General features: G+C 47.0%; 9 protein-coding genes across 9 annotated transcripts; 5 read left to right on the top strand and 4 right to left on the bottom strand.

The window, feature by feature from the left end:
* Positions 1–466: 466 nt before the first annotated feature.
* Positions 467–1,448, bottom strand: C922_00028 (50S ribosomal protein L9e; the record flags this gene model as incomplete). The annotated part of the gene is made up of 2 exons (XM_008815645.1): positions 467–993; positions 1,403–1,448. 2 exons carry the CDS (start codon positions 1,446–1,448, stop codon positions 467–469), a joined length of 573 nt encoding a protein of 190 aa, XP_008813867.1.
* A 1,885-nt stretch (positions 1,449–3,333) lies between these two features.
* Positions 3,334–4,183, bottom strand: C922_00027 (V-type H+-transporting ATPase subunit G; the record flags this gene model as incomplete). Its single annotated transcript, XM_008815644.1, has 3 exons — positions 3,334–3,507; positions 3,793–3,893; positions 4,093–4,183. 3 exons carry the CDS (start codon positions 4,181–4,183, stop codon positions 3,334–3,336), a joined length of 366 nt encoding a protein of 121 aa, XP_008813866.1.
* A 1,635-nt stretch (positions 4,184–5,818) lies between these two features.
* On the top strand, positions 5,819–6,838 carry C922_00026 (hypothetical protein; the record flags this gene model as incomplete). The annotated part of the gene is made up of 1 exon (XM_008815643.1): positions 5,819–6,838. One exon carries the CDS (start codon positions 5,819–5,821, stop codon positions 6,836–6,838), a length of 1,020 nt encoding a protein of 339 aa, XP_008813865.1.
* A 407-nt stretch (positions 6,839–7,245) lies between these two features.
* On the bottom strand, positions 7,246–8,509 carry C922_00025 (50S ribosomal protein L23Ae; the record flags this gene model as incomplete). Its single annotated transcript, XM_008815642.1, has 4 exons — positions 7,246–7,330; positions 7,533–7,778; positions 7,957–8,224; positions 8,443–8,509. 4 exons carry the CDS (start codon positions 8,507–8,509, stop codon positions 7,246–7,248), a joined length of 666 nt encoding a protein of 221 aa, XP_008813864.1.
* Positions 8,510–11,765: 3,256 nt separating this feature from the next.
* Positions 11,766–13,400, top strand: C922_00024 (hypothetical protein; the record flags this gene model as incomplete). The annotated part of the gene is made up of 1 exon (XM_008815641.1): positions 11,766–13,400. The coding sequence occupies one exon, from the start codon at positions 11,766–11,768 to the stop codon at positions 13,398–13,400; it is 1,635 nt and encodes a 544-aa protein (XP_008813863.1).
* Positions 13,401–14,556: 1,156 nt separating this feature from the next.
* Positions 14,557–15,843, top strand: C922_00023 (hypothetical protein; the record flags this gene model as incomplete). The annotated part of the gene is made up of 1 exon (XM_008815640.1): positions 14,557–15,843. The coding sequence occupies one exon, from the start codon at positions 14,557–14,559 to the stop codon at positions 15,841–15,843; it is 1,287 nt and encodes a 428-aa protein (XP_008813862.1).
* A 2,872-nt stretch (positions 15,844–18,715) lies between these two features.
* Positions 18,716–19,974, top strand: C922_00022 (hypothetical protein; the record flags this gene model as incomplete). The annotated part of the gene is made up of 3 exons (XM_008815639.1): positions 18,716–19,029; positions 19,215–19,276; positions 19,439–19,974. The coding sequence occupies 3 exons, from the start codon at positions 18,716–18,718 to the stop codon at positions 19,972–19,974; spliced, it is 912 nt and encodes a 303-aa protein (XP_008813861.1).
* Positions 19,975–20,967: 993 nt separating this feature from the next.
* On the bottom strand, positions 20,968–24,297 carry C922_00021 (hypothetical protein; the record flags this gene model as incomplete). Its single annotated transcript, XM_008815638.1, has 1 exon — positions 20,968–24,297. One exon carries the CDS (start codon positions 24,295–24,297, stop codon positions 20,968–20,970), a length of 3,330 nt encoding a protein of 1,109 aa, XP_008813860.1.
* Positions 24,298–25,112: 815 nt separating this feature from the next.
* C922_00020 (hypothetical protein) lies at positions 25,113–26,390 on the top strand (the record flags this gene model as incomplete). Its single annotated transcript, XM_008815637.1, has 1 exon — positions 25,113–26,390. One exon carries the CDS (start codon positions 25,113–25,115, stop codon positions 26,388–26,390), a length of 1,278 nt encoding a protein of 425 aa, XP_008813859.1.
* Positions 26,391–26,532: the final 142 nt, after the last annotated feature.

Here is a 26,532-nt window from a genome sequence, read left to right as displayed (position 1 = left end):
TTGAAGCTGCCCCGTTGTAGGTATTTGTCAAAAAGGTAGGAACCGGCTCGACCCCCTTTCCCGGGGTTACGACGCTGCATTCTTAACAAACCCACCATTGCGAATTTTCTCGCTCGTACTAGTTCATCATCCTTTGGAACACCGGTGGCGTACCACACTTAGCTGCACGTTTTTAAAATAAAAAATTGGAGTTCTACTTAGGGTTTAATTAAGAGGCGGGGTCAAAAAAGGTAGCACGTGCGTAGAGGCATGGGACAAGGCACGTGAAGCAATGCGTGTACGAAGGGTTAACGCAACGGCCAGACGAAAGGGTCATCACGAACATGTACACGCGGTGGACGTAGTAGTCGCGGCCAAGGCACTGGTCCGAAAACAAATCGTTGCCGCAGTAGGGATGACTTCTATATGTGCGCGCTGGAAAAGGGTTACTATCCACCCCAAACATACACACATCTGCTTCTATTCTCTACTCGTCCTTCTCAACAGTAGTAACCTCGGAGACATAAATTCCGTCGAGAAATTTTCGAATATCTTTATTTCTACACAAAACAGACTGATGAATTAAAGCTGCCGTGAGTGAGACATTCTCAATATCAGCACCACTGACATAGATTTCATCCTTGACGTTTGGCGACTTCTCAATGAGCACCCCAGGTAGAGCCTTCACAAATCGAACCCGTTTCTCTCCCAAATAATTTCTTATTTCGATAGACTTGTTGTTATCCACGATGTTGGAGTTAATAGGAAAGTGAGCGTGCACTAGTCTCATTTTGTACAGGAACTTTTTGGTGACTCCAGTAAACATATTCTTCAGATGTGTACATACGGTTCGAATGCATGCCAATCGGTCTGGGACTCCAAACCACATCACCACCTTGATGTACTTCTTTAGCTTATTCAGGCGCACATCGATGGGAAGATGTCGGAAGGACCTCTTCAGCGTGCCATACTTTCCCGTCACAGTTACCTTCCTGGAGTTTATCGCCACTTGGACTTTGGAAGAAGAGGGGTAGGTGCGGTTAGCGGTGGAGTGAGTATCGGAGCGGGGTGTGGCGCACTTCTTCACCGTACGCGAAGAACTCATGCATACGTACGTGCATGTAAGCATAGGGGGCGTACGGGCGCGAGTAACCCCGTGGGGCATCACTTGGCTAATTGTTCTCATGGGCACCCAATCCACGCGCTTCTAACTACTTTGGAGGGAGGGGAAGCTTTCTCCCTTTAGCTATTTTTTCCTGTTCTTACTCCCCTCCCTAACTTCTCTGCAATGAGAGGTTACGCTCCTGTTGTGTTGCGCCCCGCTCACCGTGATGGTGCCCCACCTCTGGCACAAAGGCGAAGGCGCAGGAGCCCCTTTCCCTCTCAATTCCTCATTCTGTTCGACTCGCTCTTCTTCTCTTACCTCCTTCGGGAATGATGACCTTCTGCGATGACACGATGGTTTTCATTTTGAAAAAACGTATCCAAAAAGATGGGAAAAAAAGGGTGATTCACAAGGGCAGCAGCAGAGTAGCAGCGGAGTAGCAGCGGAGTATCGGCAGAGTATCGGAACAGTATCCGCACGTTGTCAGCAGAATTTCACAGCAGAAAACGCCAGGTCTCCTATCCTTTTGGTTTTCCTTTTCGCATACGGTTTGGAAACGAAATTGGTAACAAAGTTTCTCTTCTGTTAATTTTCTCACTGTGGATTTTTTTTTTTCTTTTCCCAAAATTGTCGCCTCTATTTTATTGGTAATTTTTCCCGCATTCGTTTTGCTAAAATAGTCATCACATCGTGCGCCTTTCCCCTTTGTTAATGAATTTTTTTTTTTTACGTTGCTGTACTTGGACTGGGCGGAAAAAAAACGAGCGCACTCTTTGCCGTCATAGGTTCGGGTATTGCATATATTATATAGATATATCGAGGAGGCACAGAAACGTGACACCAGATCCATATCTACATGAAAGCTGCGAATCGGTATTATGAATTGTGGGTGGGTAGGGCAATGTGAACAGGGTGGGCAGTAGGGGCCCGCTCAAATTACCCATGCAAGGTAAAGCACTACGGGACTGGGAGTAGTATCATCTCATGTATGCTTGGGGGGTATAATACTATTGCTACTACTACATATATAATACCCATATTCGCAGTTTAATTACTTCGGCAAGAGAAAAGGCGAAGATCGTCTCGCCTTACTGCTTTTCCGCTGCCCAACCTCGGCATGGAGGCAAGCAGGAGGTAAACACCAGGATTTGTTTTAGCGGCCGGAACGGGGGCCCGCCTTGCAATCTAGTCAATTCCACCCCCTCATCTGCTACATATATTTTGTGCATTTTTTCGTAACCCCCATTTTACAGAAAAGAAAAAAAAAATTACAGAAGGTTTTTCATTATGTTGTAAAAATTTTCATGAGCGAAATTTCTCTTCATTTTTTACATACATTTTTGTTGATGTTTCCCGTTTGTGAATCCGCATGGCTGCTTTTTTTTTTTTTCTCTCTCTGCAAATGACGGCTCTCCTCCCCATGGCTCCCTTTTCCTATGCCCGCAAAGGGTATATATTCCATATGTAAGGATATTGTTGCTTTTTCCCACCCATGGGGAGCAGCACAACAAGGGCAGTATAGTTTGTACGTGGGGTCACTCACCTGGACAGTTGCCAGTGTTTACAAAGTGTAGGAACTGTACGGACCTGTTGGCTGATTATTACCCATTTGTGCCTTCTCCAGAATAAACATTTTTTTTTTTTCTTTTTGTTCCCACCCAGGAAAAGGCATACCTCCTCAGGGGGTTGATGACAAAAAAAGGGAAAAAAATGAACATTCGTAAAAAAGGGATAACAAAAAAAGGTGGGCGAGGATTCCGATGAACGGAGTGGAAAAGGGCTGCTTGCCCCGTTGCGGCGATTATGGGCTGCACCAAAATGTTTGCCTCCACGTGCAGGGGTGTGTTGAAATGCCTCCTCCACGCGCTCACTTGGGAATCTCACATGAGCGGAAGGTGGCAAAGGTCTATGTTCTTCCACTTTCCCCGTGACAGTCGACGCGTCTTCAGTTAATGCTGCTTAGTCCCATTTGCGTGACGCTCCAAAGGGGTGAAAGTACCCCACACACACTTATAGACTTCTAGTGGGGTTTCTCCCTTGGTCTTCCCAATTCAGGCAAAATTTCTCACGGGGAACATGTACATACATACGTCCATACATGCGCATCTGCTTTTCGCGTTTATCCATAGGGGAGGAGAACTCGATTGGTTCATCCCTGTCCCATGGGTGCTTCTCTCCTCTTAAGCACTTTCCCTCTGCAATGAATGTATACACGTGGTGACCAATTAAAGGGCTAACCTATGGGTACGTTAAAGCGACTTCTGCGTACAGTCTGGAATTGTCAGATCGACGGTGAAGACTTTATCGAAAACAAACTGAGCTACTTGTTCTTTGTTCTTTTTGAAGAGCTCCTTGTATTTTTTTATTTCTTCCTTTGTGTTCTGTTCAATTAGGGTTACGGCTTCGTCTTCGGCGGTGCTTTTCTGGGGGTTCGAAAAGAATGGGGGTTCCTCATGTGGGGGTGCAAGCGGAGGTGCAAGCGGAGGGGCAAGCGGAGGGGCAAGCGGAGGGGCAAGCGGAGGGGCAAGCGGAGGGGCAAGCGGAGGGGCAAGCGGAGGGGAAAGCGGAGGGGAAAGCGAAGGTGCGTTGTCACATGCAAATAATAACACAGGTGTAAATAGGGGGGAAAGTTACATTAGCCTAGATATATGCGACACACTCCTCCGTTGTTGGAACGTTCCACATGTGCGTGTTCCCACGCGCATTACCTCCTTGTGCCCCTTGTTCAGGCGCTCCTTCTCCTTGGCCCGGAAAATCTTCAATTCCTCCGTAGCAGTCGCCTCGGCCTCTTTCAGCATCTTGGCGCGCACTGAGGGGGGATGGCAGTGAAAAAAGGGGGGTAGTAATGACCACAAATGGGGATGTGTATATAATGCCTAACAACGGACAGATGAACCGTTGTGTTGCGAAAACAAATTTCTCAACGGTGCTTATCAGACTCCAGTTGTCTGTCTTCCCTCTTACACTTCAGTGCGCATTTGTCGACATGTGCCCCTCTCTTTTCTTACCATCTTTGGCTTTCTTAATCACCAAATCAGCTTCTTCCTCAGCCTTCAGCAGCTGCTGAATGAGTTGGTTGGATCCTTTGTTTTGTGCCATTTATAGAGGGGAAACAAATCAGGGGGATGGGAGGTGATCGAAGGATGCTTTTGCTGTTATGCACTTAAAGGGGGGCTTTCAATTGGAGGGAAGGCTTCAAACATAGGCATTTATGAGCTCGCATATGTCTCTGCACATATGTATTTGCATATATGTCTGTGTAAGATGATGCCTCGCTTCTGGACCATGGGAAGGTTCAACCTCTTCGCTGGTGCATTTCTCTCTTTCGGTCATTCAGTGCGTGGGCGAGGAAAGCGGTCAAAATGGGCAGAAGATGCCGAAAAATGTTGCGAACGTGCTACGAAAACGCTGCGATACTGCTCAAAACAGTTAAAACGCGTTAAAAGCTTCCTTAAATATACATTTTAAAATTCGCAAAGAATGGGAACTTGTTTCTTTTCCCACTATGAGACTGTCACATGATTATGTTTGCTTATCTTACCCCTTCAGTTTCACGTTATTTGCTTAAAAGGGGGGCGATGCACAGTTTTTTTTTTTTTTTTCCCGTTTGTACATGGGGGGCTGTAAAAATGCGCTGCTGCGATTGCTCTGCTGTGCCGACTATGCTTTGCTGTACTATGCTTATGCTATCCTGTGGCGCATTCCGCTACGTCCCCATGGAAGTGGTGCAAAAATGAACACTACTGTTTATTTTATGTGGGCACACTTTTGGCCTATGCACCCCTGCGTGGCCCACTGCATCGGGGAGGCTTCTTTTTCTCCTCCCTTGACGCGCCGGCCCCGCGGAATGTTCGCAGCGTGTATCAGTTTGGGGCAGGGGCAAAGAGGGTGAGGAGTGGGAAAAGAGGAAAAAAAAAAGAGAAAAAATAAAATAACAATAATAATAGAACAATAAAACAATAAAATAATAAAATAAAAATTGCTAAGGAAAACGTACCAACTAGAGTGCCCAATTAGTATCCCCCATTGGGACGCATCTCCAAGCTGACCTGTGTGAAGGGACACACGGAAAAGTGCGCGTGGACGCACCCAGGCTCGCTCATTAAGTGGCAGAGATTACGATGGTGATGTGCTCAGATAAGTGCAAAGCGAGAATTTAATTTACTCGCTTTTTTTCATTTTGTCACCACGCCAACGTGGCATCATTCACGCGGTTATCTGAGCCATGGACATTCTTTGCATCCCTCCCCCTTTATGCATCCTACAACGTCTGACTGATTAAGATTTTACTCTTCCTTTTTCCATTCGAAGATGTGCCCATTTGGAGTGGTCCCCCGTCTGGCTTGTCTCCCCCTTTATTGACCACTCATCTTTTCCAGAGGTTGAGGCGAAATCGTAAACTTGGCCCTTTAAACACGTTTATCAAGTTGGGTCTCATTTTTTTCTTTTTTCTCTCTCTTTGACACCAGGAGGGGTGAGTTACATCCCCATCGACTGTCTTCTGCCTCAATAGAGGAGAGTACACCATCATTTTTTCCTGTCGCAGTTTAGGTTTTCGCAGCTGGGAAGTGATGTTGGAGGGAGTGGTAGGGGGGGTGGAGAGAGTGAACTCCACGTGTGCGCGATGGAATTGTCCTCTTTTTGTTGTTTTCGTGGAAGGTATCCTTAGTTGAAAGGAGCTGACCAGACTGGGAAGTCTTTTTTTTTTTTTTCTTCTTTTTTCTCCTTCTCCAAATGAACAACGAAAGCGAAAAGAAAGCTTCCCAGTCGGACGTGGTCGTAACCACAGGGGGGAAGTCGTCCAAAATTAGGAACATCAGGAAGAGCATAGACAAGAAGGGGGGTCCCGAGAGGAAGAAGAAGGAGAATGTAAAGTACAATAATGGTGATCTAATCAGAGTAGTAAAAACTTGCAAACATAATGACAGCATCTTCGATTTTATCGATGGTAGTTATAGAAGGTATTTTTTGGTGAAGCGGGGGAATGGGGTGGCTCCACACACACAAGTGGGGCATGATCCGCCAAATGAGCAAGGCGCGCAAAGTACGCACCCCCCGTTTATCTTCTTCGAGTCGCTTAACGCCTTCGAACTGAAGAAGCATCCAGCGGGGGAAGCAATATTCACAACACTGTTTCATATGACCAAAGGGAACATGGAGCGCCTATACAATGAGAGCAACTTCTTAAGTCGTGGCTGGTCGGATGAGAAGAAATGGAAGGAGCTACGGAGCGACAAGTGCAAACTGATACTGGGGTTTGTAAAGAAAGCTGAGTCCAGTGAAGAAGGTATCACATCGGATGAGCAAAACGTCAGTGAGTCACTCCTCACGGGGAGCGAACCTAATTTGTCATTTCTTCAAAGGATACACACCAAAGGGAAGAATGAGAGTACGAAGGAGGTGGATGATTACCTGAACAAACACTCTCTGGTCTCCTTCGTCCACTACAGACTGACGGCAGATTACTCCCCCAATGCACACACAACTGTATGCTACCTTTACGAAATTCAGATCGTGCCAGAGTTTACCAAAATGGGGATCGGAAAGCACCTCATCGGTATGTTGGAGGCTCTGTGCAGAAGAATCAATGTGCGCAAAATTCTATGCACCGTGCTAAAGAGCAACATCAATGCCGTTTCGTTTTATAAAAATAAGTGTTCCTTCCAGATGGACGAAAGCTCGCCGGATAACTTCGCGTCGGAGGACTCGGAGGAATGCGAATACGAAATATTGAAGCGAGTCGTCTGCAGCTAGCTCTCAAAAGGGGGAGGTGGCTACGTCATGTCAAGCACGCGCATCGTTTCAGCGGCGCATGCCGTTTCACTGACGCAGATGGTTCCACCCACATTTGATACGAGTTAACACCACGCCCTCTTCAAGATGGTCATTTTTTTTTCCTAAATTTAATGTGTTTTTTTCTCCTCTTAAACTCTTTTTCGTTTTTTGTTTTTTTTTTTAAAAAATTGTGGATAGATTTCGCATAGCGCGTGCGAAGAGAGGTATAGGTGTTCCGCCGGATGACTCCCACCAAGGGGGTGTTAGCGACACCGCCGGCGTACTATGATCAACCCATGTGCTGTGCCATGGCTTATGCAGACGCAACATGTGTATGAAGAAGCCGATACGGAGTTATTCCCCCTCGTCAGTAGAAACTCCCTTCATTATAAAATTCCGATCTTGTTGGCTACCTCCAACGCGTCGTGGTCCTTTGACAGGCGCACGTATGCCTTCTTGTCTCCGTTCAGTCTGCAGGGGGGCGGCGCGGAAAATAAGAAAAGGTATTGTGTGCATGGCTTAGATATATGCGCACATACATGCGTGTTGAAATATATATGTAGAGGCGTGCACCCCCACAGATGCGCCTTGTCCTACGTTGCAGCGAGGGGTGGCCCTACCCAAATGGAAAAGGTGGTCTCTCTGCCACTCTCCCCCTCCCCCTTTGACCTACCTGTTCAACACATTGACCTTCTCGCAGTTAATGCCGAAGAGGTTTCTCACCGACTTCTTGATCTTCTTCTTGTCTGCCCTCTTGTCGCAAATAAAAACGAGGGTGTTTATTTCTTCAATCTTCTTCATGGCCTTTTCCGACGTCAGGGGGTATTTCAGAATTCCATATTTGTCCAGCGTCTTTTTGTAGCATGATTTGATGATTTTGGGGCACTTTGGGTTTTTGGGCAATTTCAGGGTTTTAGGTCTGCATGGAAGTGATGAAGAAATGGGGGTGATATATCAAAGATTGCACGAATGGACGAGAGGTGTTAGACTCCCTTTCGCCTGTTTTAGGTAGTGATATGGATCCCTTTCACCAGTGCTAAGCTGTGATAGCAAATTCCCTTCCTCTTGCTAAGAACTGATGGACGCTTTCCTCTTACCGCTTGAACCGAATGGACGTGATCATCTTCTTCTTCTTCTTCTTGGACTCCTCGGCGGCGCCTTTCTTCACCTGCTGGTTCTTTCCACCCACGTGTTTTCCCAAAGTCTTTTTAACCTTTCCCTTATACAGTTCCTTCTTCTCTTTGGCGGTTCCTTTCTTCTTGGCCATCTTATCATTTCCACCGGCTGCTGCCTTGGGGTTTCCCTTTACATTCTTGGCGTTCTTCTTGTTTTTACTATCCTGTTTTTTTTTATCCAGGGTGGTTTCTGCAAAGGGGGGGAAGAAGTCACAACGTGGGTAGAGTGCTTTGAGGGGACTTCCGTATATGATCCATTGGGCAGATCTCTACACGTTTGTCAACACACGTGGGATGGGGACGCGAGCACAGACGACTTCGCCATCACCACTATAGCGTGGAAGCGTTGTAGGGTTTGAAGGATTGCAGTGTTCCAGCGATACAGGGTTGAAGAGGCTGTTTTGTCACCCCAGTTTGACCACTCCACGCTGCCACTCCTCTTTTTCTTACTTTTATCATTAGTCCCCTCTACCATTTTGACGATGATGGATGAAATGAAAAAAAAAAAAAAATTCGAGTTGGATTTTTTTTCTATAAATAAATGGAATCCTCTCTTTAGGATGAACTTTTTCTTTTTTAAGTTTTTTATAAAAAAAAAAAATTCCTTCGGGGGAGAAGATCCCTTTTGCGCGTATGCATATAATTGTAAAAGATATAAGTAACTGCAGTTGTACATATACATGTATGAGTTGCTCCTTTGAAGAAAAGCCTCTTTTCCTCTTTGCGCTAGGTCGTTGAAGGGAATATTTTTTCGCGCCAACCGAGCGGGATGAAACGGGAAAAGAACCGGGGAGAACTGGATCGGGTTAAGTCCCTCTACGTCTTTAGCGACAGGGGAAGGAAGAGGAGGTGCTACTCCGTTTTGCCTCTTCAGAGGGATGCCCCTTGCAAGTGCGTGCTTAAAGTATACGCAGATAATTTTGCACATAAGAAGGAACACTTATATTATATTATATACAAAGGTAAAAAATATTATGACGCATGGCCAACCCTTGGACACTCTCCCCTCAGTGGTGCGAATTCACGAAGGGCACTTCTTGTTAAACTCGCCATGTGCACAATACATTTTACGTGCACAAGTGGTAGGTGCGGCGCCCCTATATAGGTACATATATGCTTCTTTTTTTTTTTCGCGAAACTGTGCCCAGGTGATGACCGTACTTAAGAACAGATTGGAATTGGGTTAGTTGCAATGTTGGCTACGTGTCACAAGAGAGAACAAGAAAAGAAGGCAAGGTATGTAAAAATGCATGCCATGCGCCGCTACCCCTTAGATATCGTGACGCCTCTCAGTTGTCCCCATTTGTTCACCCGGAAATGTACCATTTGGTGATGACGCGATTGGGAGGGGACTGAGTTGTTTTCCTTCTTCGCGCTCTTTTTCCGCTTTTCACATTTTTGTCGTGTTTTTTTTTACATTTTGCGTTGTTTCCCTTGTATTGTATTTTATCGTGTTGTATTGTTTTCCTTTTTTTTTTTTATTTTTTTCTCTTTCCAGCTAGCCAAAACTGGTTGATGGGGGGAGACATTTTGCCGCGATCGATGAGGACGAACAAATCCGGCACCGCGTAAAACAACGTGGCAACATAAAATCATTCGCCTCAGGCTAAGTAGGTGTTGTTTGGCCCAATCGAAAAAGGAAGTTATCGCGATGTTAGCATAGATATGTATATATTTATACATATATATAATATACATATAACTATAGACCAATATGTCGTATGCCGATTTAATTTCTTCGTGACCGTGCCAAGGCTTACACTTCACGTAAGCTGTGTTAATCTTTTTTTTTTCTCCTCTGAGATTGCCTTCCCCTCCTTGCGCAGTTTGTTCGTTCGTTTGTTTCTTTATTTGTTTATTTGTTTATTTCTTCATTTGTTTGTTTATTCGTTTGTTTGTTTGTTATTTTTTTTTTTCCTTTGATGTGACATACCAAATCAGCCTGACACATTTCAGTGATCGAATGCGGGAAAGGTGAACATATGAACAGAAATGGCATACACCCCCTTGGGTGGAAAAATTCTAAAGCTCTGATCGTGTGCTAAGTGAGCGAAGCTGGCCGTGACCGGATCTTTCAGCCGCAGTGTTTGCAATTCTGAGGAGTTGTCAAAAGTGTTGCCTTCCCATTCCTCTTTTTGCGCGCCGGAAAAGGTGAAACAAATAAGCAGAGCGAGTTGAAGGGAAGATTCGGCGATAAGTAGTCCCTGCGCACGGAGAAGCCACACAGACGGGAAAACACAACAGGGGGGGAAACAGTGCTGTCGCTTTCCATAACACGAGAAGGAAAAAAAGCTGGCAATGAAATTGTAAAGGAGGAAGCTGCAAAGGGTGAGGGCAGCACGTTCGATTTGCTTCGCCTCAGTCTGCTTATTTTATTTTTATTTTATTTTTTTACCCCTGGCGAGGTGACCATTATTGTATGCTCTCCGCATCTCACGTGAGAGTACACTATTCCCCCCCTGCGCCAACCCCGAATGAAGGGGAGAGCGCATGTCGGTGTCACCCCCTCCATTTTTGTTTCCCCCTTTTTCATGAGCGGAAAATTAATCCAAAGGAAGCCACTCCGCTCCTTTGGCACAGTCGTCCATAGTGACACACACGATCCTTGCGCTTCCCCCCCACCGCAAAGAAAAAAAAAAAAGCGATTGAAAGGGGAAAGTGGCCAATTGGCTGTCATACCAATTGGGTATTTTTGTAAACAGCTTAACGGCCAAGCAGTCACCGTCCGGATTTTTCCCTTTGCGTTTCGCGTGATAATTTTGGCCTCACAGTCTGGTCGCACATTCTGGCCTCACATTCTGACTTCACATTCCAGTCTCACATTCTGGGGACCATCTTCACCGTTCCTTTGAACCCTCAAGTTACACACCCAACCATTCGCGAAACGAACGCGATGCTGTAAAAGAAGAGCGGTACGTGACGTAACTGGCACCTAGCTGATTATAAAAAAAAAAAACAGAAAAAGAAATTTCCATGGTAACCGAACTGTTTGTGCAAAATAATTGAATGAACAGAGAGCAGCTTAAGCAGGCGCAGCGAGATGTACACGGAAAGGGGCCCTCTGCAGGAGCATATGTGCGTACCCACCTAGAGAAAGGGACCTTTTCCCATCTGGGTGCAGATCCTTTCATGAGATCGCACGATAGTGGCGTGTTGAATCTGAGGCAAGCACATGCATGTGGGAGGTGGCCGTTGATAGAAGAAATCTACGTGAGGAGGTGTACGCGTGAAGTAGCACATGAGGTGAGGAGGTCCACGCGCAAAGTAACAAATAAGATAAGCCATCCACCCGGAAGTCTTCCATTCGCTATTCTCCCTGGGGCGCCTCCCCCACGAATTCACACCACAGGCGCTGATTAAAAATGAAACCTTTCTTTGTGTACATATACATGTTGACGAGTGAAAAAAAAAAAAAAAAAACAAAGTCTAGGAGGACGCAGGAATAGCATAGTAGAACCGTCTGTTGCCCCCACGTAGTGGCTAACGCGTCGTTGGCTTCTCCTCACAAGGAATCGAAATTAGCAGAGGGGGAACCGCACGCGTGTACACGGGGATAGGGCTAACTGTTAGCGGGTAAACAGTTAGCAACACGGCTAATGCGCTTATCGCCTAAGTGTCGCCACCTTATTGGGCCCCCTTCAATTGTTGCTCCTTCGCCGACGCGCTGATTTTGTCACCCCTCAGAGGAAGCCCGCGGAACGGAAGAAAAGGGCAAAAAAGAAGAAAAAAAAATGGGGGCAGGCAGCTTTGGGAACCCCGGTTGCGGCTCCCTTTCCCGTATCATCCTTCTAGTCATCTGTGTGTTAGCCCTCTGTGCGTTGAATGCAGGGTGCAAGAGCAATCCAGTGGAGAATCGAAGCAAAGACCTTCTATATAAGTATAAGCTATATGGAGATATTGACGAGTATGCATACTACTTTCTCGACGTAGATATTGGAACCCCGGAGCAGAGGATTTCTTTGATCCTAGACACGGGATCATCCTCGTTGAGCTTCCCATGTGCAGGGTGCAAAAACTGTGGGGTCCACATGGAAAACCCCTTTAACCTGAATAACTCCAGAACGTCATCCATTTTGTATTGTGAAAATGAGGAGTGTCCTTTTAATCTCAACTGTGTTAAGGGGAAGTGTGAATACATGCAATCCTACTGCGAAGGTTCGCAGATCAGTGGATTCTATTTCTCAGATGTAGTTAGCGTGGTGTCGTATAACAATGAGAAGATAAGCTTTAGGAAGCTTATGGGGTGCCACATGCACGAGGAGAGCCTCTTCCTCTACCAGCAGGCCACCGGCGTTTTAGGCATGAGTCTTTCTAAACCGCAGGGCATCCCGACGTTTATCAATTTGCTGTTTGGGAACGCTCCACAGCTGAGGAAGGCGTTCACTATTTGTATCTCCGAAAATGGCGGCGAGCTGATCGTGGGGGGGCACGACCCGGCCTACATCGTGCGCAAGGGGAGGGACAAGAAGGAGGGACCGAAGCAAGGACAGAACCAACCACAGGAGGCTAAGCCTAATCGATTGGAGGGTTCATCCATACCGGGAGAAGACCCACAATTGGCATTACGCGATGCAGAAAAAATCGTATGGGAAAATGTCACAAGGAAGTACTACTACTACATAAAGGTCAGGGGTATAGACCTTTTTGGAACGAATATAATGAGCTCAAGCAAGGGGATCGAGATGTTGGTAGATTCAGGAAGCACATTTACACACGTCCCAGAGGATCTTTACAATAAATTGAACTACTTCTTGGATATCCTCTGCATTCAAGATATGAATAACGTGTATGATGTAAACAAGCGTCTGAAGATGACAAACGAATCGTTTAGTCATCCTTTGGTCGAATTCGACGATTTCAAGAGGTCTCTAAAAAGTATCATCTCCAAGGAGAACATGTGCGTTAAGATCGTAGAAGGAGTGCAGTGTTGGAAATATCTGGAGGGGTTACCCGATCTGTTTGTAACTTTATCGAAGAACTACAAAATGAAGTGGCAACCACATTCGTATCTCTATAAGAAGGAGAGCTTCTGGTGTAAGGGCATAGAGAAACAGGTAAATAATAAGCCCATATTAGGGTTAACTTTTTTTAAGAACAGACAAGTTATTTTCGACATTGAGAAGAATCGGATCGGTTTTGTCGATGCCAATTGTCCATCTCATCCGACTAATACCAGACCTAGGACTTATAATGAGTACAAAAGGAAGGACAACATATTTTTAAAGATCCCATTTTTTTACTTGTATAGCCTCTTTGTCGTCTTCGCCCTGTGCATATTGCTATCCCTCCTGTTATACGTCAAGCGGCTGTACGACATGGAGTACAATCCGCTCCCCTACGAGGGGAAGGCACCGGCGGAGACGTAGCGGTGGGAAGCGGCACGGAGCGGCACGAAGAGGCAAGAGGCAGCGAGTTCGTCACAGAGCGTGGAGTTTCCCCCCCATAGCTTCACTTCCTCCACGGCTGCCCACTTTTGCCTGTCTCACCATGAGAGGCCGGGCACCTACGTCTGCATGCGTGTATGTGCACCCCACGGTGCGTGCTCCCCCGCTTCTTCGTCTTCTCCCTTTCTGCTTCTTTTTTTTTAAGTCTGCAATTTTTTTCAGTTTTTAATTGCCCCAATTAATCCTCTGCTCATTTTCAAGCCAACTCAGTTCATTCCTTCGTCTTCTTAAATTTTTCCAAGGCGTTAAAAAGGCGAGCGGGGTAGTCCCTCCAAGTGCCGCTAAACTGGGCCGTCACAACTGTGGCCATTGGGCAGGGGCACTCCGCCCCTTCATTTGTGCCAAAATGGGCAAGAACAATTGAGGAGGTTCAGCGAGGTGGGGTGGGCTGCTGCAACGTGCGTTTGTTGTTTTCCCATGACTGTTGGAAGCGGTGATGGATGCGGCGAAGGAAGTAGAATGCCATTTTCTCCACACCCTGGCGAACGTCACGACTTCAGGTAGACGTTTCCATCGCTGCTCCCCCAACCGGTGTGTGTCCCATTACGTAACGACGAAGTGGCCTATTTGGGGAGGAAAAACAACACAGGAGGGGGAACATACCAGGGAATGCTACGAATGCGATGCAAGTTAACGCAGCGCCTCAGAGAGGAGATAAAACGTTCAGCGGCATACCGGGGCGAGAGAAAGCGAAACCATGTTGGCTCCATTGAGGGCCAAACGGAAAAGGAAAAACCTAAAACGAACAACGACCCTCAGATAATTTCACCCGACCGGGGTGCAGTCAAGAAAATAAAATAAAAATAACCCACGCTTCCCATTAAAGGCCCTGCTCTCCCACATTCCTACCTCCGCGATGAGCTGGCGAAAAAAGGAACCCAAGGAGTGATGCAATGCTGGGCGCTTCTTCCAAGTTTTTTTTTTTTTTTTTTTTTTTTTTTTTCGCTCTACAGAGAATAAGCCGTCGCTCCCATCTCGTTTGTGAATTTTTTCAAGCCGTTGTCCGCGTGCACATTTTCCACGCGTTGTTATAAATGCATTGGAGGGAAGAAACGAACGCATCTGGGCTCGGTACGACATGAAAGGTGCGTGCCTCCTGTTCCGCTTGTGCATCTGCTGGCTGCTGCTGCTGAAGGTTTTGCTATCCCTCGTGGGGACCGACGCCAAGAGAAACACGCTACCGAGCGAGAGGCACAGAAGCATCTTAGCGAATGAATCTTACATCGTTGGGAATAACAGAGGCGGTGGAATCCCCCCCCTGAGTGGGCATAGAGAAGCGCGCAGGAAGAACTGGGGGAGCAGGGCGCACTCATATGGCTACCTCTCCAGGAGGGGCATTTCCAAACCGTGTAGGAATGGAAGCCCCCGGGCAGGAAGAAAGGAGGAGGAGCAGCAGAAGAAGGAGAAAAACACACTATACGCAGAGAACTACAAAATAAACTTGACGGACAAACCAATCATCGAAGAGGTGCCTCGAAATGTGAAGGGCAGAATCAACGAGTGGATACCAGAATTTGACGAAGATAACAAATTAGGATTTTTCCCTATCCTGTTGGAGGAAATGTCCAATGAGCCCTCGCCACTACAAGTAGGGTTCGAAGACTATATGCAATTCAATGGAGAAAATGTAGAAGACATTTTTAAAAACATGACTAGAGAGGTAACCCTAAATGGAAGTAAAAAGAAAATCTTTGGCATGTGTTTTTTTAATCACAAAACAGGAGTCCTAGCCCCGTTAGCAGTCTATGCAGAAATTAAGGACGTTACCAAAGTGGGAAAAAATTTAGCTGTTAAGGGTGTAGTAAGGGGTCGTATTATAATTGACGATATTGTTTCCCAGGAGCCATGTATTCTAGGGAAGATATCACCCATTGAAGATAAAAAGGGACTGTCAGATGCAGAGGAGAGCTTAAAAATGGTGGATGAAATTATTCGAATCCATTCACAGTGCACAACTATGGAGTCTCAACTGATGGAGCAACTTGATCAGTCTTTTGCATCTATGAATATTAAGTTAAGAAATGACTTAAAAGAATCCATAGATGCAAAACTGGAGAAATTTCAAGTGGATCCTTCTGATCCTGAACAAAGACAAGCTTTCGTCCAGATTGCTTCCTTTGCGGCTTTCGATTTTCACCTTATGATTGTCGACAGGTATGATGCCTTGATGTTGCAGAATTCGGAGGATAGACTCAGATTCGTTAGAGATAAAATTAGACAGAAGCAGAAGCAGCTAGCCATTATTAAGAACACGCCAAAGGAGAAGCTCCAGGAGATTCTTGAGCAAGTGCAGACTCTGAAGAATCAGGGCGCAGCGGGCGCACTAGGCGCACCAGGCACCAATTATCCGTCGCCCCCGGGATAGACACCTAGGAGAGGCGGCTTATGAGGATGTGCCCCCCAGAGGAAGAGGTAAATAATCCCGGGTGAAGTATTACTCTGCATGCTATATACCCAGGTGGGTTGATCAGGGGCGAGGCAGCACGTGTCCGGGCTAGAGAAAACTTCAGAATAGCGATCTACCTAGGCATATGTTAACAATGCGCATATACATTTTTATCCTTATTCGTTATGCTTCTCCCCCTGTTGGAGCACGTGCAACCTGTGTGATCACCATCTCTTTCGGTTGGTCCCCCCGTTCATCCTTAGTAGCCGTCCTGGAAGTATCCTTTCTTCCCATTTTTTGTTACCCCAACTTTTTGGCATTTTTTTTTAAGTTTCACTTTGTTAACTTGTTGTGTGTGCCCCAAGGAGCTGCATATATAGGACCAAGTCACAGTCGTATGCACTCTACTTAACCGTATGTGTGAACAGGGGAACTGTGTTCCCCCAAAGGGAAAGGGAAGATATCGCCGCGTCGACTATTAGCATAAACACATTTTATACGGCTGCTACTGATCAGCCGTTTTGGCGGTGTACCAATAAGGATAGGTACACTCTTACATGTTTCTGCGGTAGCTAACGTGAAAACGGTGGGGCTGTACCCCTGCACAGATAGGCAGTTACATATATGAGGTGGGATGCTGCTTAACTTGGTCACAGAAGAGGAAGCAACGAAGGACACTTGGGTAAATCTTTGCAGTTTGGCGAGGGGCATCTCGTTATTGATCCTTTCGACGCTGCTTTTTTTTTTTTTTTTTGTTTTCCCAAATGGGAAGTACAGAGGTGCAATCCGGTTAGCACAATTTTGACTTCGCCCCAAAGGAAAGAAAGTACTCCTCCCTCCACCGATCAGACCAAGTGCCAAATGGAAGAACCTTCCTGTGGATGGTAACCCTGTCCAGATTTGGATTTTCCTCACCAAGCGTCATAACCTTCCCCATTGCACACAAAGGAATTTGCTACATGTCTTGAGGCAGCCGTGCACAGAACACGGGGAGAAATTGGTCATTTTTTTTTTTTTTTTTTTTTTTCTTTCCTATGCAAAGTCTTGCTCTGCAACCACGCCAGAGTGCAGTGGCGCGATCTCAGTTCACTGAAATTTCAAATTGGGCATGTAGACGTGTGCGCACAGGCTGCTTACAAGAAGATGCTTTCTTCACGTTTCGATTGTAGAAATTGGTCATTTTTTTTTTTTTTTTTTTTTTTCTTTCCTGTGGAAAGTGCCAGGATCCAATTTCTGCTTCCACATAATTGTAGATACGTGGACTCACGAGGTCGCCTCTTGACGTCGGAGGTAGAAATAAGACGGTGGTGACTCACTGTCCAGTTGTGTACTTCACTGACGAGTTGTGCACAACGCAGGGGGGGAGAGAAGTGGCATCATTCATTCCGCTTTATTTCGCACATGTGGCGCACCTCTGCTGCATACCCCGAAAATCGTCACAGAGGAAGGCTAATTCACCGCAGAGCAAAGCAACTTCACGACGCAGAAAACCATTTGTGCAAAGCAATGGAAATTCCTTAGCGCATTCGCTAACCGTTGCTTCGAAGGTGTGTACCGGCAAGGGCACGTATGTATGTAAGCACGCGTTGGTGTGTATGCATACACGTACATGTGCAAGGGCGCATTTGCGGGGAAGACACTTTTTGCATTACTTGGGAGGGAGTCACCATTTGGTTTCCCCTCAACTGTACCAGCGGCGTAGGATAACCCTTCAATATGTACGTCACTGCAAAATCGCCTGCACATGTAGATATTTTTTCCCCTTAAAAAAAAAAAAAATCCATAAAGGTAAACTAGCGCTACATTGTGTGTACATGGAAATTTATGGCAAAAAAAAAAAAAAAAAAAAAAAAAAAAAAAAACGCGGAATGGACAAACGTACAGATAATGCTAATCTACCTTTTGCGTACTTCTTTTTCATCTTCTTTTTCGCTTTGACGTCCGAATGAAGCATTTGCTTGTTTCCACTTCCGCCCCCGCGTTTGTAAAACCATTCCGCATGTTCCATTGTTTAACCCAATGTTTGAATGAAGAAAATTGGCAAACCGAGTTAACTGCACGCGTAACACACGAACGTGCGTAATTCAGCGTGAGATTTTTTTGAATTAAAAAAAAAAAATTGACTCAGTGAGCAACTGTGCTGACGTGGACGCTAATCGTGGCACGCACGAATGCCTCCCTTTGCTCGCGTACGTATACACGCGCGCACACACGTAACTACGTCTGCTATACGCACTGTACCCTTGAACGGATGAAATAGCGTTTCTCCGTCCCTGCAACTGCATACGTGTGACAAAAAAAAATTGTTTGTCTGAAGGGAGTATTTGGGACTGCTTAGTTGTACAGTGCGAATTGTCCAGCGTGATTTATCCAGTGTGATCTATCCAGCGCCATTTGTCCAGTGCAATTTGTCCAGTGCAATTTGTCCGGTGCGATTTGTCCAGCGTGATTTGTCCAGTACGCATTGGCTCCCCGTTTTTCGCAGGCGTACACCACATACACAACGTACACCACGTATACAGACGCACGTCCGCGCGCATTTACAGTCTCCGCACCACTGCCCCCGTTTAGCCGAAACGCGGATAGAGCGAACAGAACGAAGCAAAGACAATAGCAACAGGCACAGCTGCGCAAAGGCGAACGGTGAACGCATGCACAACACCCTCAACACATGCGCAAAGAACGCAGAAGGTGAGGCAGCCATTTAGACAGGAGACCAGCTCTTCGGCCCGCACGACGGACGTCAGACAAGTGGAAGAAGTACGACAGGTGTTAGAAGTGAAAGACCTGCCATAAGTACACGAACCTAGCAACCACCCTCCAATCCAGCCAAACTTCCACCCCCCGAAAAATGTTTTTCACGTATGTCGTTCGCCCGGGGGAAGCCCCAGAAGGCCGAGGGCCCCAGTTTGAACCATTTTGGGACTTCTTCATGAACTTCAACTTACGAGTAGGATTCCTCATTCAGTTGATTTCGTACATCTTGTTGGTCTGCTCTATAACATTAATTGGGAAGAACCCGTTTGGCATTTTAAATTTTCTGAGGGCACTACCAGGAGGTGTCGGGAATGCGCCAATGCCTTTGGTTTTTTTTAGTATTGGAGGTTTTCTCCTGGGCACGCTGCTGATCATGTCATTTTTGCAGTTGACTGAAGATGATAGCAGGTAGGCTCTTCCACCATGAAGAGGGAGATTATTCCCCCGTGGGTGGCTCTCCCCCTACTGTGCATGGGAATGTGTAGACAGTCCTTTAGGATGTTCGTATTTCTCCTTCGTGTTGATCCCACCCCAGTGCATAATTGAAAAATGACTCCACCAACTCCTTTCACACACACCTCCCCCTTTTTTAGCATCAAGCAATCGAGAGGATACCGAGCCGGGACGAAGTTTCTGCTACAGGCCACGTCCATGGGTAGGGAGGGAGCAACGGAGTGGCGATGAAAGCAACCTGGGGGATGCTGCTTTCCTGGAAGGCGACGCTTCATTTCTCTGACCCCTGTCAACATGGTTGCATATTCCCATTTGGTATGCATTAAGAACATGTCCTATTTCTTCGTCCTTCTGTTCCTGTTAGGCACCGTGTCTTGGAGTTTGTCTCTAATCTGTTTGATGGCCTCTTCCTACTACTTTGATGACCCTTGGATGGAGGAGAAAATCGGAGCCGGTTCATCATGGATTCTATACTTCAGTTCAAGACTGATAGATGCCTTCTCTCTATTTCTGTACGGATCTGGTTGTTTCTTTTTGGAGGTGTACCATTCAGAGGGGGCTGGAGAAGCTTGGGGATGGATATGTGGTGTCTGTTACTTAGCGACAGCCTTTGTGGAAGTGTTATCATTAACCCTATTTAACAGTGCCTTGTTTGAATCTCTAGATTGGTTTTATGCCCTATTCCTTGGAATGAGTCTCTTCTTCAGTGTGGTTTGGGGTCTTCTCTTTGAGCCAATAAGTCACAGATACGATGTGAAATTAACCCAGAGTGCCATGCGTAATGAGTATTACAAGTCAAGGAACGCCATGGCTTACTACGGCCCTGCTGTTGTGACGGCGAATGGAGAGCTCGACATTGAAGCGTCGACTGAAAATGTAACGTCGTGTAAGCAGTGTTAGTGTTGGCTAGCCACGAAGGGAGAGAAGCGGGACAGACGACCTTTCCTTCGTTGAGACCGTTGAGACCGTTGAGACTGTTTAGACCGTTGAGACTGTTTAGACCGTTGAGACCGTTTTGCCGCTTTTCCAAATTGTGGCGAACCATCTGGACTCCGCTTACATAGATGCAGCTGTGTTGGTGTGTCTCCTGCGAAGCCCCTTGGTGCGTGCCTGGATCGGTATGAACCTCGGAGGGGCTGCTGTTGTGGCTGCGGCGTCAAAATGAACAGAGTCCATGTTGCGAAACGAATTGGCATAATTCACTGTAGACTATATATAGTAGCGGCGCTCACTCCGCGGGGGGGATGAATCAACGTGCGCGCAGTGCCAGAGTTAAAACGACAGACATCAGTGAGCGAGCATTGAACCAACATTGAAACAGCAGTTAGACATCACTGAGTCAGCATTGAGGCACCACTTAAACAGTACTCTCCTCATCATCACCTTCTTTTTTTTTTTCTTCCCCTTTTTTGGTAATGCATCTTTCACTGAACGTGTACACACACCGAGGTGTATTTTTATGCGTCCGCTTTCGCATGACAGTTATGGCTGGTCGACCGCGTTGTGCGACTCCGAATTTGTACATTTTTGCCGTCGTGATGTGCCTTGCGATACATTTGGTTTCCCTTTCTTTTTTTTTTTCACGTGGCCACGTTGCTTTTTCCTTTTTCCTCCTCCACGTATATCTTCTTTCCCCCTTTTGTATTATGCCGATTAAATTTTCCGATCAGTAAATTTTAATATTTTATTAATAAGTGTTTGGTGAGGTGGTCGGTAAGGAGGTAAGAAGCGAGACAAAAATGCGAAAAAATGTGGACAGATGGGGGAGAAACGTTCAAGCGTGTGTGTGTGTGTGTGGGGGGGGGCATTACCCCATGGGGAGGTTACTATGGCCGCTCCGTTGGAATGCCTCTCTTTCATGGGCCTTGCCCTAGGAGTCCCCTCTCCCACCGCCTACGGGTTTATCCCCCCCTTTGCGTCCTTCTTAATCTGCACGAGGACGACATCAACGGAGGGCAGGCTCTCAACGCAGGGGGGTGGCTGGACGCGAGCGAAGAACCCCTTGAGCAGCTGATGGAATCTAGTGAAGTATAACAGAATCTGTGTGTTCAGCATTTTTAGTATTTGTGCGGAAGTGTCCGTGTGGGGAAAGGAGAGGGTAACTTCTTGTTTGATGTTTTTAAAAAGGTCTTTCCAATTTTTGGTAAACTGAATTGCCACAGATTCCATTAATTTTGCATCTACTTCAGATGTGAAATCACTGGGACAGTAGCCATCTTTCTTTAACTTGTCTACTATCTGTTCATGCTTAGAGACAAACAGAATCAAATCCGTCGCATAGTGGTTCAGCTGGAATTCTACGTACGCATTCATTTCTTTCTTTAACAGTTGGTCGAAGCGGTCGATCTTGTCTTCTTCAATTCTGTTGTTCCTCATGACGTGTATCATGTGGCAATAGTTATTAATAAGAAAGAGGAGCTGATCCCTAGTGTGTGGAAACTGGTTCTTATGGACGGCTAAAACGTCTATTATGTTTTCTTCTAACCTTCCGATGAGATCATTTAGGTGGCTGTATTTTTTTTCAATGGGGTGATCCTGATCTCCTTTCGTTTGCTGAGCTGTTTTGGCGGATTCCTTCCGTGAGTGTTCCGGGTCTTCTCCCTGTTTACTCTCCTCGCATTGCTTCGGCGTCCGTTCCGGGTCATGTCCTTCTTTCCCCTCGTTGCATTCCTTCATCGTGCGTTCCCCCCCACCGTCAGTTAACCCAATTGGGCTATCCGTCTCATCACTTCTGCTTTTCACGTTTATGTTTCGTTTCGCTTCTTGCAGGTCACCACCCGGGTTGTCACTCCCGTTTGGACTGTCACTCGAATTGGCTCCTTTGCCTGTACGCTGGTCTCCTGGGAGGGGTTCTCCCCTATTTGACATCTCTTCCCTGGAGTGAGCCCCCAAGGTGGTAGAAGGGGGGGTCTTCTTTTTTGGTGGGCTTCCCCTCTCACCGGAGGAGACCACCCCGCAACACATTTTCACATGGTGCTCTTTCTCTAAATGGAGAGATAGTTTGGTTAGAACCACTAGGGAGCAGTAGAAGTCTGAAAATCGTTTAACTACGGGATGTGCGTGACGGTACGGAGGAGCGCCATCTCCTTGGGTATGTCTGCTCCATTGGCTAATCCCCTCTTGAGACGAGGCACATTGTAGAGGAGCAATTCGCGTGATGGTTGCCTCTTCTGCTTCCCCCTGGTCCATCGGACCCAAATGGGTTGCTGACGACGTGGTGAAGACCCCATTGGGAGGGGTGCTCCTCACAGTAGTACTACTGCCCCCGTGCAGTGCATACCCATTGGACGGAGTGAGGCAGCCACTATTTAGGTATGTACTCCCCGTCTGGGCACTGTTAAGGTGGAATAAATTGTATAAGCTGCTTTTCTGGTGTGGATGGTTAAGGGGGATGTTGCGCTGCTCCGCCATCTCGATGTGCCTTCTTTCCATGCGGCTCGTCTCCCCATGGTGAACCGTCACCGACCTGACGTTCTCACTAACGATGTAGTCGATTCTGTTCCAAATGAGGTTCTGAATCCGATGGATAAATTCATACAAGGGGGCGATACCCCTCCGTTTAGTCAGGCATCCGTTATTAAGATTAATCATGTAGATGCAAAAGAGCGCAATGAAGTCGAAGGTCTCGCTGAGGTAGTAATAGAGGAAATCGAAGTGAAGAGACAGCGTCTTCGCGTACACGTAGAGGAACAAGAAGTCATGATTCTCGTAGTTGCGGAAAAAGTTTGAGAGGAAAAGATACTCCGCCGTTCCTGTGTCTACGAAGAGCTTGCTGATGGATTTGTAGATGGCCTCGAAGAAGTGTGGGCGGCTGTCCGTGGTGAAGATGATGGGTAAGGCGGCAGCAGTGGGGAGGGCGGCAGTGTCCGCTTTTACAGTGTCCGCTTCTTCAGTGGCCGCCTCTAGAGTGACCGCTTCCCCGATGTCACTCCCTCCCCCTGGGTAGTAGGCCAAGTCTAGGAGAACGCTGGTCCGCTTGCTCAGCGGGAAGAGACTTTCCTTCCTGTCTTGGGAGGCCACCCCCCCCTTGGAGCCGAAGCCCAGCATGTTCATCATTTTATTCTTCGCGGAGAGAAGACTGAGGTTGGCGTTTATCCCCGGTACGAGAGAGTCGCTCTGTGATGTGGTCCCTTCACCGTGCGGGTTTGCGAAGTTGGCTCGGTTGCTCTGCCAGTTGGAGGGGTCACTCAGCGGGTCGTTTCTCCCCATGCGGAAGTCACTGCCCCCGGTGGAGGAGTCGACGTGGTTGCCAGTCCAACCTATAGTCAACTCTCCATTGAACTCGACTTTCTTTTTCTCCAAATCGTGCATGTAGCTCCGGAATAGGTTGTAATATGTTCGATTCATAATGGTAACATATTCCTTCACCAGATAAGTGTACGCCTCTTTGCAGTTATTGTAGAGAAATGAATTCAGCTCGTAAAACCTTCCTAAGTGTTGCTGTACGAAGTGGACATTACTCCTTTTACTCTCTATATCGTGAATACTGTTACGAAAAAATCGATGAATTCGATCGATGGCTTTATTCTTCAATTTCTGTAATTCGACATAGGAGGAGCGAATACTCGGGTAGGAGTCAAACAAGCAGTGCTCACAGTTCTCCAACTTCTTTGTCAGTATCTTCACGTTTTCAACAAACTGCTCATTTATGTTTCCATTACAGATATCACATATTAACTGTGGTGTGACTAAAATGATCTTAATGTATGTGTTTAGTAACTCGAGAGTGACTCTCCTATTTTTCAGTTTGTGTGTCATCGTCTCTGTGATGGTCTGTATTTCGTTAATGTCGCTTGAGATGTATGTGAGTTCGTTTTTGTGGTTAGTTAGCACCGTGTCTACCTCCTGACATAGTGTGCTACACTGGTCGATCTGGCTGTATAATTTCGCCAATTGCTCATCGTTTTCGCTAAATCGGTTTAGCGTCTCATCTGTGTAGTGGTATAGCGTTTTATTCACGATCTGGATGATGCCCTGAAGTTTGGCGTCTTCTTCTCCACTTCGTTCAGCGGCGTGTTTTCCGCTTCCTTCATCAGGGTCCTTCCCACTCGCTTCATCCGGACTGCCTTCCCCCCTCGCGCGCCTCCGCCTCTCCACGTCCTCCACGCGCACGCTCCTGTACGCCTTGCACCTGTTCAGGGCGTATATCTTCCCATAGGCCCTCAGAACATATTTGTCCTCCTGGAATTGCTTCACCAGGGCCTGTACGCGCTCGTACTGCATGGTTGGGGGGGGAGGGGTACTGACAAAGTGGGAAGACTTACCAAAAGAAAAAATGTGCCTCCCACGGTTCGTTACGTTTTTTCCGCTTCTGCGAGTATGCTTCTACTTACGCTTGTTCCTCTCCTCTCCCTTCGCTTCTTAACTTTATTTTTTTTTTCCTTGCCCGGTCAGCTAACATGGTAGCCCATTTAGACGAATCTCCATGCTGTGTTCTCAAAGGGGGGAAAAAGGGCACCCCACCCATGCGTAGCTCTCACGGCAGTGTGTTGTTAAGTGCACGCTTTGTTTCGTTCGTTCATGTTGTTCCATTTCGTTTCTGTTCTTTCCTGTTCTTTCCCGTTCCTTCGTGTTGCTCGATTTCGGAGAAGGGACGACTATGCGCAACCTGCCTTGACCTTTCCGCGGCGGTGCCGAGGGAAAAAAAAAAAAAAAAAAAAACGCCGCCCCAAATTTTCTCCTCCCGCAACGGGGGATTATGCAGAGAGGACAAATAAACTGGAGGACGTACATGAAGCAAAGCGCCCTCGAACTAGGAGCAGTTATTTTTAAAATATACTCCAAAGGTAGGCGCTGATCATAAACGTGCTATTCGCGCGAATGGGCTGTGGAAGCACCACGTGGGAAGAGAGGAGGATATCCTATTCTGTATGTCGGAATAGCCACTCGTACAGGCGCAGCGCGGGGAGGTCACAGAAATGAGGAGAGCCTCCCCAATCGGAGAAGAAAGAGTGACGCACGAAGTGGTGAAGCTGGGTGGTAACCACAACCCTATCTCCCCCCGACCCCCCCATATCGCTGCCTATCCTCATAACAAGATGGCAAAGCAGGAGGAGGGCGGCTCGGAAGGAGAGTCAAGCCAAGGCAGTGACCCCCTGCAGAGTCGCATTGACGATAAAACAACCCCCCACAGTGAAGTTAAAAAGAAGAGAGACAACAAACTGAAGAATGGGAAAGCAAGCCACCCCCCCGGTGGGAGAAACGGGGTGGAGAAAAAGGAACCTCGGAAGGGGGTAAAAAAATTCGATGCCAAAAAAGGGAGAAAAAGGAAGATGATCAGACGGAAGGAGAGGCTTAAGAGGAAGAGGAAGGCGAAGGAGCGGGGAGAGGGGAACCAGGACGAGGATTGCGAACAGGACAGCCAGGAGGAGAGCGGGGAGGACCACCTCGTCGTCGACTTCGAACTGATAGACCCCACTGATAAATACAAAGACAACGTCAGGATCCTCTTAAGGAGTACGGAGCTCTATTCCAATCTGAAGTGCACCGAGGAGTTAGTAAGCATCATATGCGACCAGCAGAACATCGGCAAGTTCCTCTGCGTAGTGAATGGGGCGAGAGATGGAGAGAAAGAAGCTTCTTTTGAGGATCCAGCCGATGGCACTGTAGATGACACAGCAGATGGCACGGAAGGTGACACAGCACATGGCAGAGGAGCCCCCTCCAATGGTATTGACCACAATATGGTGGGGTTCCAAACCATAATCAACCTAAATCAGTACGGAGAAATCGCCCCGTTAAAGGAACTCCTTCTGCAGAAGGTGAAAAAAGTTAACACCCCGGATTATGTGGAGAGCGCAAAGAAGATCACTTCACTACTCTCCTCCAACGAAACGAAAAATATAGGTCTCCTAATTGGCCATCGCATCCTAAACACACCGATGACGTTAGTCCCCCTGATTCATAAGAATATCATTGAAGATGTCTACTGGTCTCAAGGGATTGAAGATCTGGACCAGAGTGAAAAGAAGTTCTACTTCTTTGACTACCTTTTATTCTATACGAAGATCTATAACAACGCGGAAGGAGAGAACATCTTCGCCAACTACGAGGAGGAGTACTTTTTTCGACACAAGACGGACCATGTGGTCTGGAACAACAACAATGTGAAGAAGTTCTATGAGGTCGTGAATGGCAAGAATAGGGAAGTGACTTACAAAGAATGCGTCACAGTCTTTGTCGTCCCCTTTGCCAAGGTGGACGAGGCCCTCGGGCAGATGCAGAGGGGGGTTGCACATGTTGGCGGTGTTAGCGGTGTTAGCGGTATTAGAGGTATTAGCGGCGGTGGTGCTTCTTCAGCTGCTGGACGTGGCTAACCCTCTCAATTTTTTCGAGGTGAAAAATCTGGCCCAGGGGGGACTCTCGCCACGGGTGTAAAGCGGCCCCTGCGGTCAGTGGCAACCCCGGGAAGCCGCCACAACGGTCAACAGAAGCCGCGCCCCACCAACGGAGACCCTC

Source organism: Plasmodium inui, assembly GCF_000524495.1.
Source record: "Plasmodium inui San Antonio 1 unplaced genomic scaffold supercont1.1, whole genome shotgun sequence".
Taxonomy (NCBI): Eukaryota; Apicomplexa; class Aconoidasida; order Haemosporida; family Plasmodiidae; genus Plasmodium; species Plasmodium inui.
This window is presented reverse-complemented; position numbering and strand designations above follow the sequence as displayed.